This window comes from Balaenoptera ricei, chromosome 2 (genome assembly GCF_028023285.1).
Source record: "Balaenoptera ricei isolate mBalRic1 chromosome 2, mBalRic1.hap2, whole genome shotgun sequence".
Taxonomy (NCBI): domain Eukaryota; kingdom Metazoa; phylum Chordata; class Mammalia; order Artiodactyla; family Balaenopteridae; genus Balaenoptera; species Balaenoptera ricei.
The window spans coordinates 151,133,463-151,150,909 of NC_082640.1; the positions used below are offsets into that span (position 1 = coordinate 151,133,463).

Genomic DNA, 17,447 nt, shown 5'->3' on the forward strand with positions numbered 1-17,447 from the left:
TCCTTCCCACCCCTCTAGGTGGTCACAAAGCACCGAGCTGATCTCCCTGTGCTATGCGGCTGCTTTCCACTAGCTATCTATTTTACATTTGGTAGTGTATATATGTCAATGCCACTCTCTCACTTCGTCCCAGCTTACCCTCCCCCTTCCCCATGTCCTCAAGTCCATTCTCTCCATCTGCATCTTTATTCCTGTCCTGCCCCTAGGTTCATCAGAACCATTTTTTTTTTTTTTAGATTCCATATATATGTGTTAGTGTACAGTATTTGTTTTTCTCTTTCTGACTTACTTCACTCTGTGACAGACTCTAGGTCCATCCACCTCACTACAAATAACTCAATTTTGTTTCTTTTAATGGCTGAGTAATATTCCACTGTATATATGTGCCACGTCTTCTTTATCCATTCATCTATCGATGGACCCTTAGGTTGCTTCCATGTCCTGGCTATTGTAAATAGTGCTGCAGTGAACATTGTGGTACATGACTCTTTTTGAATTATGGTTTTCTCAGGGTATAGGCCCAGTAGTGGGGTTGCTGTGTCGTATGGTAGTTCTATTTTTAGTTTTTTAAGGAACCTCCATACTGTTCTCCATAGTGGCTGTATCAATTTACATTCCCACCAACAGTGCAAGAGGGTTCCCTTTTCTCCACACCCTCTCCAACATTTATTGTTTGTAGATTTTTTGATGATGGCCATTCTGCCCAGGGTGAGGTGATACCTCATTGTAGTTTTGATTTGCATTCCTCTAATGATTAGTGATGTTGAGCATCCTTTCATGTGTTTGTTGGCAATCTGTATATCTTCTTTGGAGAAATGTCTATTTAGGTCTTCTGCCCATTTTTGGATTGGGTTGTTGGTTTTTTTTTTTATTGAGCTGCATGAGCTGCTTGTATATTTTGGAGATTAATCCTTTTGTCAGTTGCTTCATTTGCAAATATTTTCTCGCATTCTGAGGGTTGTCTTTTCGTCTCATTTATGGTTTCCTTTGCTGTGCAAAAGCTTTTAAGTTTCATTAGGTCCCATTTGTTTATTTTTGTTTTTATTTCCATTTCTCTAGGAGGTGGGTCAAAAAGGATCTTGCTGTGATTTATGTCATAGAGTGTTCTGCCTATGTTTTCTTCGAAGAGTTTTATAGTGTCTGGTCTTACATTTAGGTCTTTAATCCATTTTGAGTTTATTTTTGTGTATGGTGTTAGGGAGTGTTCTAATTTCATTTTTTTTACATGTATCTGTCCAGTTTTCCCAGCACCACTTATTGAAGAGGCTGTCTTTTCTCCATTGTATATTCTTGCCTCCTTTATCAAAAATAAGGTGACCATATGTGTGTGGGTTTATCTCTGGGCTTTCTATCCTGTTCCATTAATCTATATTTCTGGTTTTGTGCCAGTACCATACTGTCTTTTTTTTTTTTTTTTTTTTTTTTTTAGTACCATACTGTCTTGTTTACTGTAGCTTTGTAGTATAGTCTGAAGTCAGGGAAACTGATTCCTCCAGCTCCATTTTTCTTTCTCAAGATTGCTTTGGCTATTCGGGGTCTTTTGTGTTTCCATACAAATTGTGCAATTGTTTGTTCTAGTTCTGTAAAAAATGCCATTGGTAGTTTGATAGGGATTGCATTGAATCTGTAGGTTGCTTTGGGGAGTATAGTCATTTTCACAATGTTGATTCTTCTAATCCAAGGACATGGTATATCTCTCCATCTGTTTGTATCATCTTTAATTACTTTCATCAGTGTCTTATAGTTTTCTGCATACAGGTCTTTTGTCTCCTTAGGTAGTTTTATTCCTAGGTATGTTATTCTTTTTGTTTCAGTGGTAAATGGGAGTGTTTCCTTAGTTTCTCTTTCAGATTTTTCATCATTACTGTACAGGAATGCAAGAGATTTCTGTGCATTAATTTTGTATCCTGCTACTTTACCAAATTCATTGACTAGCTCTAGTAGTTTTCTGGTAGCATCTTTAGGATTCTCTGTGTTTAATAGCATGTCATCTGCAAACAGTGACAGTTTTACTTCTTCTTTTCCAATTTGTATTCCTTTTATTTCTTTTTCTTCTCTGATTACTGTGGCTAAAACTTCCAAAACTATGTTGAATAATAGTGGTGAGAGTGGGCAACCTTGTCTTGTTCCTGATCTTACAGGGAATGGTTTCAGTTTTTCACCATTGAGAACAATGTTGGTTGTGGGTTTGTCACATTTGGCCCTTATTATGTTGAGGTAAGTTCCCTCTATGCCTACTTTCTGGAGAGTTTTTATCATAAATGGGGAGCTTTTATCACATCCCACAGCTTTTTTTTTTTTTTTTCATTTATTTATTTATTTTTGGCTGTGTTGGGTCTTCGTTTCTGTGTGAGGGCTTTCTCTAGTTGCGGCGAGCGGGGGCCACTCTTCATCACGGTGTGCGGGCCTCTCATTATCGTGGCCTCTCTTGTTGCGGAGCACAGGCTCCAGACGCGCAGGCTCAGTAGTTGTGGCTCACGGGCCTAGTTGCTCCGCGGCATGTGGGATCTTCCCAGACCAGGGCTCGAACCCATGTCCCCTGCGCCGGCGGGCAGATTCTCAACCACTGCGCCACCAGGGAAGCCCCCATCCCACAGCTTTTAAGTAAAGTAGGCACTTGAACCAGATGGGACTACACACCCTAAACTCGACTTAGTTTTTGGAACAAGCTGTTGTAATTGATCACATAACTTAGAAATAAACACCAGCATTGTTATTCTGAGACTGTGCTTTGATTTTTTTACCTCTTTGACCAGATGATACAAAACCAAGTGGGAGGAAAATTGTGGGTGATGTGGCATACAAGGAGGCCAAGGAGAGGGCAAGCTTCATTACTCCTGTTCCTGGTGGTGTCGGGCCAATGACGGTGGCGATGCTAATGCAGGTAAGTGTGAATGGACGTTTCTGTAATAGTTCTACGAAACTGATAGAATTCCAGGTACTGCATTTCTCCCCAAGTAGAAATGTCATAGAACCTACTCAGAATCTAAGTAAGGATGTGAATATTTTGAAGAAAAAAGGAAATGAAAGTAGAGAGAAGTAGAATCAGTCGTATTAATAGAGGGAAGTAGGGGTAGCACGATTCTGATTTACTCTGGAATGTGATAACTTAAGGGGAAAAAAGTGCGAGCAGCCTGGCTTCACTCAGTATGTTTTGGTTTCTTGCCCTTTGTAACACACACCAGCTGGTGCGGGCGAGGCACGCAGCCCAGGGCATCCTGCTGCCTGTAGACTCCGGCCTCGAATTGAAGCATGTTAACAGGCGGATCCTGAAGCTGTTCATTTTGTGATTGAACTTGAGTGACCAGGACTAGGAACTGAGGTGGAGGTTAAAATCATCACGTCTTCTCAGTTCCATTTGTGTCATTTTGTTTAGAGCACGGTAGACAGTGCAAAGCGTTTCCTGGAGAAATTTAAGCCAGGGAAGTGGATCATTCAGTATAACAAACTTAACCTGAAGACACCCGTGCCAAGGTAATAAGAAGCTTTTGCTGTTTTTCACACTCTGTGGATGGTGGGGTTTTAGCTGATGGATACCATGGTTATGTGTATGCCCCCTCCGAACGTGGTTGAGGTGGGTCACTACTAGGACGGCATTGACTGAGTCCCGTGAATAAAGGTTGATACATATTTTCTATATTTCTCCTAAGTGACATTGATATATCACGGTCTTGCAAGCCAAAGCCCATTGGTAACCTGGCTCGAGAAATTGGTCTGAGCTCTGAAGAGGTAGAATTGTATGGTGAAACCAAGGCCAAAGTCCTGCTGTCAGTACTGGAACGCCTGAAGCACCAGCCCGACGGGAAATACGTGGTGGTGACCGGGTATGTTTTTTGTCCATTTGCCAATTGAATCTTAATATTAATCCTGATTATTATTACCAGGGGTTGCAGTTGCACTTAGCCATGTATATGTGGAGGTTCCTTTAATTTGGTTTTAGCATTTTCATATGTATTTTATCTAATTTGATCCTTACAGCGACCCTGTGAGGAAGAGTAGATAACTCTATAGAGGTGAGAAAATTTGTCAAGGTTATTCATCTAGTAGGTGGAAGAGTTTGAATCTTAAAACCTGATCTTCAGATGGAATTGCCTTTTTTTAACCCCAAATCATTAATTCTGTAGATCTGTTGAGCATTCATCTATTTTTTTGTTTGGCTGAGTTAAAAGCTAGTTTTTGAGACTAAATTGAGAAATTAAAAGTATAGCAGTGTCTCTTACAAGGTAGAGTATATTTGCCCCTAACTGTCAGAAGAGCTAAAATGCAGAAGTCTTTTTTAATTTAAAACTGGGGGAAGTTACAACTAAGACCCTTGGAAAAGATCCCTTTCATGTCTTTCATCTTTCTGGTTATTCAGATTAAGAGTCACTCTCTAAGATCAGAGCTGACTTAGTGATACACATGAATTTAATTTACATAAACGTAATTTTCCTATTTTCATCTTTCATCTTGAAGAATAACTCCAACACCCCTGGGAGAGGGGAAAAGCACAACCACGATTGGGCTGGTGCAGGGCCTCAGCGCCCACCTCCATCAGAACGTCTTCGCGTGTGTGCGACAGCCTTCTCAGGGCCCCACCTTCGGAATAAAAGGTATTAGTGAGACCAGACCTGGGTGGCCAGAGGGCGCCTGCACCTCCTTCAGTCCTCCTGGCCCACTTGGCCCATGAATGTGTGCGGGGTCTTCAGCTCATTTAGACACTAGGAACAGCTTCATCACATCCCGGAAAAGCATCATGGTGCTTTTGGTGAAGGCTTTCATTGGATCACCCCAACTCCTGCTGTCACTGTCTGACACTGCACAGGGATTCCCTGGGATGGGTAATATGTAGCCAGGGGTGCTTTTATATGACCGATAGTCGACTGTCATAGTAACAATAAAGGTAATCACAGCTGCTGATCACCATGCTGACTTTCTAGAGACAAAGACAAACCCTACAGATGTTTCACACTGAGGGAATAAGAAAAGCATATGCTTATTGAGTATAGGCTTTGTGCCAGGTTTTGTGCTAAGCAGTTTATGCCTATTACTTTATCTTCTAAGATGGTTAGTATTATCACCACTTACAATAGCAGCAACTGGGATTCAGAGGTAGCTTGAATTCAAGGCAGTATCATCAAGTACCAGGGTGAGTCCCCATGTCTACTTCAAGCTCTAAGATAGTACCATCAACCCCGTGTTTCTTCTGATTAGATGAAAACACAACATCAGTAACTGTACTTCACCTTCAGTTTTTGATAGCTGCAGTACTGCAAACATGTTCATTTAATTAAAATTATTTTTATTAATTAAAATAGGTTCTCAGAGTTAGCTTCATCATTTGCTTGGCGATAGGGTATCACATATCCTGCTTGTTCTAACAATTACTACAAATGTTGACACGGGGTACGCCTTTGCCCTTCTTCAGCCTATTGTTTTGATATAAGTGCGTTAACTTAGCTCTGCTTTTGAGCTTAATAACCCCCTTTTAATTCAGAATGAGCCTTTTCCCCCTTATTGAGCCCAATATGCTCCTTTCCCTCTTATCACAAATTGCCCCATTTTCATTGCGTGATCTCTGCCCCACAAAAAAACCCCACACAAAACCTCTACCTCAGATTGACATTTATCTCACTGTTAACCTGATATCCTGGACATTTTTAACTGGATTTTGGTTAGTAATCCAAATGGGCCAGCAAAAATCTAGCAGTTAAGCTGTTTTCTACCATATGTGTCCTATTTAGGAAGAATTGCAGTCTCTGTGTTTGTGTTGCTGTGTTTATTTTAAATATTCCTTTTTTAAAATGCCAGAATAGCATTTATGAGGGTAGGAAATTGAACAGGTTTGCCTTTATGTAACTGTAGGCTGGGTTTTTTTTTTAACAAATGTTAGGAATCAAGGGGAACCTGTTTCTAAAGATAATGAGTAGGTATGTTATGTGTTTATGGTTTTGTCAGTTAGATTCAGATTTCAGTTGAGAGACTTCAGAGTGAACAAGATCAAGCAGTTTAGTTTGGTCAAGGAAATTAGAAAGCACTTGATCAAATCTGTCCAAATGGTTGTAAAAAGTAAATAATATACGGAGCAGTTACAAAACCCGATTTGCTTTCATCTGATTTGCAAGTTGTGGTGAAACATGCTTAACGTGAGTCTTCAACCTTGACCTGTCCTCCAGGTGGTGCTGCAGGCGGCGGCTACTCACAGGTCATTCCTATGGAAGAGGTAATGTGGTCTGGGATTTGGTTGAATCAGACCTTTTATTATAGTTTTTCCTTCCTGGGATTAAAGTTTATTGTAGAGATCTTAGTAGGCAAATGACCTGTTTGCTCAACAGAAGCAGTGCTTCAGAGAAAAACATCTTAATTTGCCAACTTTTAAACAGCTTACTTTTTTGACGTGACAAAGACTTCAAAGCCTGGCTTGCAGTGAAAATAATAAGCAAGTGATTAAATGAAGCATGAGATAGGGAAGAACAAACATGAAGTGAATTCAAAGTAATACCACAGAAGTGGGAGCAGCGTATAGGCATGGAGTTGGGTCGCTCCAGTGTACTTCTTGCTCACTGTTCAAAGGACGTGAGTGTGTTCTTACTAATCCAGTGTTGCTGTTGCTCCCAGGGGTGCGGCGTTTATGGTTATTGGCCATGTCTCTTAGGGAAAATCAGTGTTCCTTCCGAGGACAGATAGTAATTTGTTTTCAAGAGATAGCTGTGTTGGTGTTTGTCCACTAGCTGTGCTGCCATCAGTTTTCCATTGGCTTTAACATAGGGATTGGTTTGGTTGCAATAGAAGGAATGTGAAAAGATGCAGAGAAGTTGGAAGACTGATGTGGCTTCTACCCTTTTGTAGTTTAATCTCCACCTCACTGGTGACATCCATGCCATCACTGCGGCTAATAACCTTGTGGCTGCGGCCATCGATGCCCGGATGTTCCACGAACAGACCCAGACAGACAAGGTGGGCTGCTGAGACCCCCACGGGCACTTTCGAAAGGTTTGAAGCACTCGAATTAATGTTGGACCCTTGGGTACCAATAATGCAGGTAGCAAGGCAGTGGCGTTCCTCTCTCTTAAAAGCCCTCTTCCTCCTTTTCTCTAAGGCCCTCTTTAATCGTTTGGTACCATCAGTAAATGGAGTGAGAAAGTTCTCTGATATCCAGATCCGGAGGTTACGGGTAAGCTTTTCCCTTGTTCATTTTTGATATTGTGTGAAATTAGGTGATTGATAAGGAGGTTATAATCTCCTTAGAGTAGCCGATTTTGGACAAGTTCGTCCATAACCATAGTCATAAGGTTATGATATACATAAAGATGGGTGGCAGAGGTTGTTTCTCACTTATCTTTGAATTTTTAGTGGTTAGTCCCAGAATCAATAGAGCACTGATGACCTGCTCTCAGCTAAGAAGAATGACACTTCTTTCTAGCATGGATATAGGAGTCAGGATGCCGGCATGGCAGCATAGCAGCTTCTGGAGTTTGAATACCTGCTCTTTGCAGCATCAGGGCCTTAAGCAAGAGGGGTTACTTCTGTATTTTATTTGAACTTCTATTACAAATACGTAGTTATTAAACATACACTGTACCATATGACCCAGAAATTCTACTCCTAGGTATTTACTCAAAAGAAATGCAGACTTGTATTCATATAGAAACAAAATCTACAAACAACCCAAATATCCTTCAGTAATAAATGGATAAACAAACTGATACATCCATACAGTAAAAAGGAATGAACTGTTGATACACACAACAACTTGAATGAATCTCAGAGGCATTATGTTGCTTGAAAGAAGCTAGCCGCAAATGGTTGCATACTGTATGCTTCCATTTATATGACATTCTCAAAAGACAAAGCTATAGTGATGGAAAATAGATCAGTGGGTGCCAGGAGTTATGGGTCGGGGAAGGGTGTGGCTATAAAGGGGTAGCACAAGGGAATTTTCAAAATAAAATTCAAAATATATTCTTGTGTTACTTTTACATATGAAAGAAAGGTCATATATCTGTAAATATTCTTTAGACTGCCTGACACGTATAAGCATTCAGTAAATGGTATGTGCTAACCTTGTTATCAATAGTAGTTACACTCACCTTATTTTTAATTTTTTGAAACTTTATATTTTAATGCTGTAAGAATAGTACACAAGCTCCAGATGCAGTAATGATTTACATTTTGCCCTACTTGCTTTACAGTTCTGTCACTATTTATATATATGCATTTTTCTCTGGACTTGAGAAAAAGTGACTTTTACACAGTTTGATATTTTTTAGCTTCTCTTTTTCTCACACCCCACAAAAAATCCTTGCATAAGGTAAGTCAGCTATTACCTTGTTATGTAAAAGAATTGTGTTCTGCAAGGCAGCAAGTACTGTAGAAGAGCAGGCAACTTCTAATCTTACCTTTGCTGATGGAACTTTCTGTCAGGTGTGAGGAGGGGCTGGACTCAATGTTTAAATGATCCTTTAAAGAGCTCTAGGATTTGAGATCAAGGGACTTGTCCATGGCCACAGCACCCCTCACCAGGTTGGAACTAGAACGTCAGTCTTCTGTTTCCTGGTCCCCAGGCATCCTCTCTTGTGCTGTGTTATCACAGTCTACCCACCAGGTACTCAGTCAAGAAGGGTTGTCAACAGCAAATTCTCAGCTTAGTGACTGAGGGTTTTGCTGACTTCTGTAAACAATGTCATGTTCCAGGCTTGTGACGCTATTTGACAAGCCAGTGAGCACCAGCTCTGAAAACACACCTGAGGTTTTAAAACAAAGTCCTTATAGCACAGGAAGGGAACTATGGGAAGAGTAGGGTTTGCTGGGGCCACTCGGATCTACCATGAGTTAAGAGAAAAAGAGAGTACATTTTAAAGGCATTTTCCATTTCAGTATTTGACCATGGTACACATTGTAAATAAACAAATTTCCAAGTTCTGTGAGGAGGAAGAGACAAACCCTTCTTGTGCCTTTGGAATAGTAAGAAGGCAGTGAAAGATAGTACTACTTAAAAAGCATGTACTGTGCTAGAGCAATGTCTGTTCTTCTGCATTCAAAGGACTATTTATCCCTTTAAATATATTCAAACGGTCAGCATATTAGTTTTTTAAAAAGCATTAAAAGTGATTTACATTGATTTTTATTGATCGATATTTGTTTTTGCCCTTCTAATTTTGCATTTGACTTGGGCTTCTCAGCTGTTTGACTGAAAAAGCTTTTCCTTTCAATATGTTTGCATATGGTGAGTTAGGTACAACACTTTTTGGTCACTATGTTTACATAGGGCTTCAGTTTAGGGAAATGCCTCTGGTGCTCAGTGATAGGGACAAACATGTTAATAATACCTTTGTACATGTGTGAATGGGAAATAAAGATTTAGCCAAAGGGATCATAGTTTTCCCTTCTGAATTTAACATGGTTTATATTTCCCCTATCTGGAGATAGGGATAAAAAAATTTTTTTTTAAATCTTATCTGCTTTTGTTTGGTTTGTCTTATTTTTGTTTTAATTTTCCTACCTCTTCAGAGACTAGGCATTGAAAAGACTGACCCTACCACACTGACAGATGAAGAGATAAACAGATTTGCAAGATTGGACATTGATCCAGAAACTATAACTTGGCAAAGAGGTACCAGAGCAGGGTGTACACCCCATTGGTTTGGTTATACTGCACGCCCCATGCCCTCCCTTAGAGCTGGTAAAATGGGAGGTCCATAGCTTGTGTGTAGGTATTTTCATGGTTAAGGCCTGACTAAGATGGCGACTCACTCGTTCTCCTGGCCACCTCCATCAATCTCTCCTTATTAGCTGTAATCAAACCTCCTTTTGTTCGGTTAGTTGGACATTTTGCTGGCTCTTCAGTGTTCGTTGGCGTGAGGAGGGTTTTAAGGAAGTTCATACATAAACCAAAAATAACATTTTGCAACTTTCATTTTATGCAGAAAGTTTTGGTGTCATTAAGTAGAGAAGTGATGTTTAATCACTTCTTAAATCTTGTTGCCCTTTATTCTTTGAATTCTTGTCTGGCATAAGTGACTTGATTTTTCTTGTAGGTCTGGAGCTTGCCTACTCACTTTTACGTCATTTTCTTAAACTCTCTTGTAACAAAGTAGGTAGCCTTCAGGGTTTAAACATTCAGCAAATTGGTGAGTGAGTTGCCTGGTTTCACTGCCAGATGTTACTTTTCTCTATGTCAACCAGCATGGCTTAGAGTTTTATTTTGTACCAACAGTGTATGCATCTAAACTCTGTCACTGCTGAGAAGAAATTTTCATCTAGGTGCACAGAATGCAGCTAACAAGCAATTTATTGACTGTATTTGTGACTGTCATTGGCTCAGTAACTGTGCTAGCTAATGGCATTTTTAAGGCAACTCTCCTAATATCTAAAACCACACTGATATTTCTCTTCCTTTGCTTCAATAGCTTTAGACATATGGTATAATATTTTATGAGGAATAAGCTAAAGATCCATTTTGAAAATTTATTATCTCAATCATTTTTCCTTTGCTTTATATGTAATTCATGCTTTCTAAGAAAGTAGAAGCAGACAAGGGAAAACATGGATCATACCCATTGACTGGCTGTTTTATACACAGAAATTAGATGCAAGGAACTAGACACTATTTTTTTTAAAAAAATAAGGACAAACTCCAACAACTCATTACATCCTTCACTTACCAAATGGGGTGGTGTGTGTGTTTCTCCAAGTGCTGCACAAGACACTGCTTTTAGTGTTTAAATTATTACAGTCTTTAAGGAAAATAACTTGGCATGTTATCAAGTACCTTGAAAGTGCCTCTCCTCTTTGACCCACCCTAAAAGAGTGTGAAATGGTTTGCTGCTGTTGTTCATTTTGTGTTTTGTTGTTATTTTTGGTATGTCATACAAAAAACAAAATTGGGAATACACTAAAGTGTTCACCGTAGTTAGACCTAGGAGGTGGGATTAAGATTAGTTAGTAGGTTGATCTTTGCCATGTTTTCCAAGGGTATGCAATTGGAAAGATGTTCTGTCATCAGAATGGAAATTACTTCTTCTAAGTGTGCTAAAGGAAAGAGCAGGTCTGTTACCCAGCCTGCTTCAAAAGGCATTGCCTTTGCCCTGTGTTTATGGACCTTGTGTGTCTCAGGGTTATGTAAGATCAGTGAGTCATCCCACAGAACAACATAAACCTCTGCCTTTTGAAAAACTGGCCTGCTCTGTTTTTTGTGGAGTGTGGAATATGCTTTGAAACAGATTCCAGATTTCTAGTTAATTATTTGAATTCTCTAGGAAGAATAAACCAAGCCACTCTACAGTCTTGTCTTTAATTCCTGCACATTAATGGTATGCAAACATCATTTCTAAACTTGGACCCATATTCTAGCTTTACCATAAATTTTGAAATCAAATATTATAGTCATTAAGTTAGATTTGTTGCTTAAAATTCTGCTGGTTCCTTTGACTTTATGGTCCTTTTCCCTCTCTACTGTATCTGCTGTATTTTCCCTCTACTGTATCTTCCTTTTCTACCCTAGTGCTGGATACCAATGACAGATTCCTGAGGAAGATCACAATTGGACAGGCTCCGACGGAGAAGGGGCACACACGGACGGTAACTGCCTGTTCCTTTCTAAGTAAATTAGTTCATGGGCACTAGATCCTTGCTGCTTCTATCCTCCTCCATCCCCTCCTGATCAACTGATACTGCCAGGTGTTGTTCTGCCTTCTCCCTTGTAAAATGAGAGCGAGTAGGTGTGTGGTATTGAGCACTCCTGACAGCTTTTGCAGTAAATCCCATGTGTCACCTGTGTATTTTTCCCCCAGTATTTTTTCCTGGAGGTGGAGTGCCCCAAGTGAATATCCTTGTACATGAATTGATTAAAATTGCTTCTTTTTTGTGGCCATTTTGCAGTATGTCTGTTCGGTGTAAGAGCTTCTGAGTTAGTCCCTTGTATGTTAGGGAAACCATAATCACATGATTACAAGCTGCCTTCACAGGGATTGTTGGTCCTACTAGAACATTTATGTGTAAAAATCGACTACTCAAGGTCTTAGAATAATTAATTACAAATTTTTGCTGTTGGAAGGTTATTTTCATTACGTTCTCTGTGTACTGTTCTTTTATTCTGTCCTTTTAAGCTATTTGTTTAAGCCTGGGATGCAAACAAGGATTACTTTTGCAATCCACGCTTCTGTTTAACACAGTTTTCCCTGATGCGTCTTTTCCCTGCCAACAGGCCCAGTTTGATATCTCCGTGGCCAGTGAAATCATGGCTGTCCTGGCTCTCACCAGTTCTCTAAAAGACATGAGAGAGAGACTGAGCAAAATGGTGGTGGCATCCAGCAAGAAAGGGGAGCCCATTAGTGCCGAAGATCTGGTGGGTACCCGGGCACTCCAGACTTGGCAATCCATCTGTGTCTGTTGTCCCCGCATGTCTCAGCAGTTACCACTAACAGAAACGGTGGCGTACTTAAGATGCTGCAATTAACTAATAAATTCATATGATCTTGCTACTTACTAGATAATTATGAAGTTTATAAAAAGTACTTCATAGTGAGTGATAGACGGTATGCTCCAATAATAGACCACAGGTGGTTTGAGCAATATCTTCAGCCTGTGAGTATTTCCAAGAGAGGGTGTCTGACTTCGGTTTCAGAGAGCATCAGGAGTCCAAGCGAGGCCCTTAGAGCTGAGCTTCGAGTCACCCCCAGCCCCTCCCCGCGACAGGCCTCCCTGCACAGAGGCCTCTCATCGTGAGGCTCGGCACCATATCCACGCTGGTGACCACACTGGGGACAGCTCGGCCAGTTCTTCTGATGGTCCTGCTATATTCATTGTCCACATCAGGATTATTTCTGAACTATCTACATGGTATTGTGGAGTTTGAAATGAGATCATCTTATAGATTACGTTTTTTGTTTTTTTTTTTTTGGCTGCGTTGGGTCTTCGTAGCTGTGCGCGGGCTTTCTCTAGTTGCGGCGCGCGGGGGCTACTCTTCATTGCAGTGCGCGGGCTTCTCATTGCGGTGGCTGCTCTTGTTGCGGAGCACGGGCTCTAGAGCGCAGGCTTCAGTAGTTGTGGCTCACGGGCTTAGTTGCTCTGCGACATGTGGGATCTTCCCGGACCAGGGATCGAACCCTTGTCCCCTGCATTGGCAGGCAGATTCCTAACCACTGCGCCACCAGGGAAGTCCCCTAGATTACTTTTTTAAAAGCCTGTTTGTGTTGACATACACACCAAAATGGTTGGCCTATGATTAGCGGTCTGTCAGATGAATCCGGAAAAGGGGGGAAATATTAATTTCCTGTTTTCACAGTTAATGTGTATAAGAAGAGAAATTGTTTTAAATTTTTACACCAAGGAACTTAGAAACTCATTAAAACTGAATATAAGTGGGATTCATAGCTTTATCTTACAGTGATACCAGTTTGTTCATCTGTGGCTGGATGGCTTAAAAAGAGGGACCTGATATATAAGAGTTGGTGTTGAACTCCTGGGTAAATTTTCAGTTTAAGGTACAGGAGACACATATTAAATCAGGTTTACAGCCATTTCTGCCCAGAGACCAAAGTTACCTATAATTCAGTACTCTTAGGAACTAGCATTTCCATACCGTAAATGAGTTTAAAATGGATTCTCCACATCGATCAGCAACAGAGCTTCAGCTTCACTGAGATGCTTGTTTCCAGGGTTATGTATTTTTCCAGAATTTACATATGGATGTCATTTTCATTCTCTCTTCTCCCTTAAGATAATTGGCAACTTTATTGTATATCCTGAAAAATAAATAAACAAATAAATGGGTGGTCTAGTTTAGGTAAAAGTACTCATTGGTCCAAGATGGCTAAAAAAGGAAGACCTAAGAATGTTGAATTTTGGCTTCAAAAGGTAGGTTTTTTGCTGGTGGGAATCAACCCTTCGTGCCTTTGTTTTGCAGGGAGTGAGCGGGGCATTGACAGTACTCATGAAGGACGCCATCAAGCCCAATCTCATGCAGACATTAGAGGTGAGCAGGGTGACTCCTGCCTTCCTGGATTGGTTGTAAAGCAGATTGTTCCTGGGGAGTCAGAGACCTTCTCTCCCTGGTCATCTCTTTCTTCCCATTCTTTCTCATAGTTGTGACTGGGACTTTACTGAAATCTAAAAGAGGCGGCTTCATACTTTCCCTTGGGAAGTCTTTTTCTTTTGGATTCCAGCTAATTTTGGTCCCCTTACCGAGTGGTCCCTTTTGGAGCAGGATGGGCAGCTTCGCTCATGATGTCTTGATTTCCACAGGGCACTCCAGTATTTGTTCATGCTGGGCCATTTGCCAACATCGCACACGGGAATTCCTCCATCATTGCAGACCGGATTGCACTCAAGCTTGTTGGTCCCGAAGGGTTTGTAGGTGAGTGCTTTTGCAAAATCAATGATAGACTGTTTTTTCTTTTAATATCAAGGGAGTTGGGATGGCATTTTTACGGTTGCTTTTCTCATGACAGTGACTGAAGCAGGATTCGGAGCAGACATTGGAATGGAAAAGTTCTTTAACATCAAATGCCGGTATTCTGGTCTCCGCCCGCATGTGGTGGTGCTTGTTGCCACTGTCAGGGCTCTGAAAATGCACGGAGGCGGCCCCACGGTGAGGAACAGGAGTTGGAAGAGTTTGATTCTCAGAAATGTTCTGAAGGCTAAAGGGAAACTGGATGACTTGTGCCACTTTCTTCATTAAGCTGCTCTTGTCCTCATGATTAATGGGTTGCCAGAAGCAGGGGATATTCAGACGGCTCTTGTGCTGGCCGCCTTATCACTCCTAGGCAGTACCAGCTCTTGGCATCTTAAGAGGGCCAAGGTTGTCTTCATGGCCTACCTTTCGGAGCAAAACACCTGATAATATCAAAACCCCTCCAAGGACATGTGCTTGGCTATATTTACAAAAAACTCCTTTATGTTCAGACTGTTCTTTTAAAATCTGAGTCCCTTTTCCCTCTAATGGTGATGCTGGCAGCCAGCCAACCAAACCATTTAGCTGAGATAGAGGTCAGCCCCTTATTGGGAGGGGGGTGCTGGGCAGGACGACTGACAGCTTGGAGTCGGGGGAGAAGGAGCTCCAGACTGCCTCCAGGTGATGGGGAGAAACAGGTGAGCGTGGTTTATCTTCAGCTCCAACCTGAACTTTGTGTTTTCCTGAATTCATACTGCTTAGAAATTGTACTTTTTGCTCTATTATTTTAACACCTTTTCTTCAGCACCTGCATATGAAGACATGGTGCTTGTTTTCAGAAATTAGTTGAAGAAGTATTAAATTCCTGTCCTCCGGGAGCTGGTCTAGTAACTTGATAAATAAGACCTCCCTCACCGACAGAAGAAAATCCCTGTTTCTTAGTGTAGTGATCAGGGGTTTTCCTGTTACAGCAGTTCTCAAGAATGTTGGTCTCAGAACTTCCTTACGCTCTTAAAAATTATTAAGGGCCTAAAAGAGCTCTTTGTTCAGGTGAGTTATGTCTGGTGATATTTACTATATTAGAAATTAAATATTGACATAAATATTAACATAAATAACATTTTTTAAGTGAAAAGTGACTATATTTTCCAAAACAACATTTAGGCATTGTACGTTTTTCAGATCTCTTCAGTATCTGGCTTAATCGAAGACCGATGGATTCTCATCTTTGGCATTCGATCTGTTGTGATACCACATGTCCCATAATCTTTGGAAAAGTCCATTGTATACTCAGGAAATAATGAGAGTGAAAAGAGCCATAATGTCTTAGAATTATGGAAATAGTCTTGAACTCTTGGACCTCATGAAAGGATTAGGTCCCCACTAAGGGGAGAGCCACTGCTGTCGCAACCCCAGCACACCTCTCCAGCCGTACTCGTCCCCGAGGCACTCCTAACCCAGGAAGCCCCTTTCTGCTAGGAGTGCAGGACAGACTCCCTTTTTCTTGCTGCTCATAACCAACATTTCTCTCTCTTGCACCCCCTCACTCACCCTCACGCCTTTGCACCTCCTCTCCTCCTGATCTCATGCCTGGAAAACACTGTGGGCGCGTAAGCTGGCAGCACTGAGGGGAGAGCTTTGCGCACAGCTCTGCCGGGACCCTCGCCTGCTGCTCCTGCTACCTGCTGGAGCCACGTGCGGCCCGGACCGTGGGCTCAGGTCCCTGCTTCCTGCCCCGCCTCTCCGAGGCCCCTTTGGAGTTGGAGCACCATGGTGTCTCTGAGGAAAGGGAGCAGAGCAAGCTGAAGGCCTCTTAATCACTGTCCATTGCCCAGTGGGGTCCCTGGAACTGGCGCCTTCACCCCTGTTGCACTTCCCTGTGGATGCGGCAGGGCTGACCCACCAGGTACCTCTGGAACAGTGAGCACCCATAGAGGGAGAAAAGCCTTGTGTGTTGTTTCCCTCTCGTTCATGTTGCTCACGTGCCCCATTCAGCTCCACAAAGGAGTGGGCTGGCTCTATGGACCAGCTCACGAACCCATCGCAGGGCATCTCAGACTTCACGGCAGATGTCTCAGGGTGGCTTTTGCAGGGCTCACGGCTGCCTTTTTCTCTACACTCAGCTTTACTTCCACCCCCACTGCTGTGTGCTTCACTCGCTGGGGTTTTGCCCCTGCCAAGGACACATCCCTTCCCTCACCTGCCTTCATAGATTCATCCCTTCTCACCTCTTCAATTCAGGCCACGAAGCTCTCCCACTCTGCTCAAAGCAGTCATTTTTGTTCTGTGCTGTCGTATTGGTCATAGCTGTAAATCTGTAGGGCAGAAAACAACCTTCTACTGCTGTGTATCCCCCAAGCATGCAGCTTCTGGCCTTTAACACATGGCAAAGCACTGTTTGAAGCTGAACTCTAATTGTAAGTAGAAAATGCCTCTGACTTTGCTTCTTTTTTCCAGGTTACTGCTGGACTTCCTCTACCCAAGGCTTACATAGAGGAGGTAACTTCAGTCACTTCTAATTACTTGGCCTAGAAAGCACCACATTCTGAATCAGCATTTCTCAGCCTGGCCCATTTAGAAATGACTGGGCTGTTGCTATGACCCAAGGTTGCTCTTGGGAGCAGGGTGTGCTAACAGGTCTGCAGTGTGCTGAAGAGCTGTACTAAATGAAACAGGGAAGAAATGCCTCATAAAGCAATTGCCTGCATAGGATGTCAGTAGAACCACTCCCCTAGACCAGTGGTTGGTTCTCAACCAGAAGCAATTCCCCCCATCCCAACCCTCACCCCAGGACATTTCGCAATGTCTAGAGACATTTTTGATTGTTGCAACTTGAGGTGGGGAGTGCTACTGGCATTCAGTGGGTAGAGGCCAGGGATGCTACAATGCATAGGACACTCTCTCCACTATAAAGAAATATTCAGCCCAAAATGTCAGTAGTGCTGAGGTTGAGAAACCCTGCACTAATCTCATGGAAGTTTCCTTGTCTTCCCTGCATTAGCTCGTTGATTCTCAAATGACGTTCATATCAGAAGCAAGTAGGGGCCTTTTTTGAAATGCTTTTTCCTCTGCAGAG

At 41.9% G+C, this 17,447-nt stretch overlaps 2 protein-coding genes across 4 annotated transcripts in view; one reads left to right on the top strand and one right to left on the bottom strand.

Moving 5' to 3' along the window:
- The window catches only part of MTHFD1 (methylenetetrahydrofolate dehydrogenase, cyclohydrolase and formyltetrahydrofolate synthetase 1), a 64,739-nt gene that overhangs the window by 36,223 nt on the left and 11,069 nt on the right, over nt 1-17,447 (top strand). For both annotated transcript variants that reach the window (XM_059914400.1, XM_059914401.1), the window contains 14 exons: nt 2,757-2,884; nt 3,377-3,474; nt 3,651-3,824; nt 4,456-4,592; nt 6,156-6,202; nt 6,829-6,936; nt 7,079-7,153; nt 9,490-9,592; nt 11,483-11,559; nt 12,185-12,325; nt 13,886-13,954; nt 14,224-14,335; nt 14,430-14,569; nt 16,829-16,870. In XM_059914400.1, coding sequence (XP_059770383.1) covers nt 2,757-2,884; nt 3,377-3,474; nt 3,651-3,824; nt 4,456-4,592; nt 6,156-6,202; nt 6,829-6,936; nt 7,079-7,153; nt 9,490-9,592; nt 11,483-11,559; nt 12,185-12,325; nt 13,886-13,954; nt 14,224-14,335; nt 14,430-14,569; nt 16,829-16,870 — 1,451 coding nt within the window. The remainder of the gene's footprint in view (nt 1-2,756; nt 2,885-3,376; nt 3,475-3,650; nt 3,825-4,455; nt 4,593-6,155; nt 6,203-6,828; nt 6,937-7,078; nt 7,154-9,489; nt 9,593-11,482; nt 11,560-12,184; nt 12,326-13,885; nt 13,955-14,223; nt 14,336-14,429; nt 14,570-16,828; nt 16,871-17,447) is intronic.
- Nucleotides 7,356-17,447, bottom strand: part of ZBTB25 (zinc finger and BTB domain containing 25) — a 67,312-nt gene continuing 57,220 nt past the window's right edge. The window contains exons 5-6 of one of the 2 annotated variants that reach the window (XR_009500937.1): nt 13,562-13,724; nt 7,356-7,484 (exon numbers count right to left, since the gene is read on the bottom strand). Coding sequence is in view for 1 of the 2 variants with exons in the window: in XM_059914415.1 (XP_059770398.1) it covers nt 13,713-13,724 (12 nt within the window). In the remaining variant the exon portion in view is untranslated. Of the gene's footprint in view, nt 7,485-13,305; nt 13,725-17,447 lie in introns of those variants that run through there. The other variant, XM_059914415.1, reaches the window with a different exon arrangement.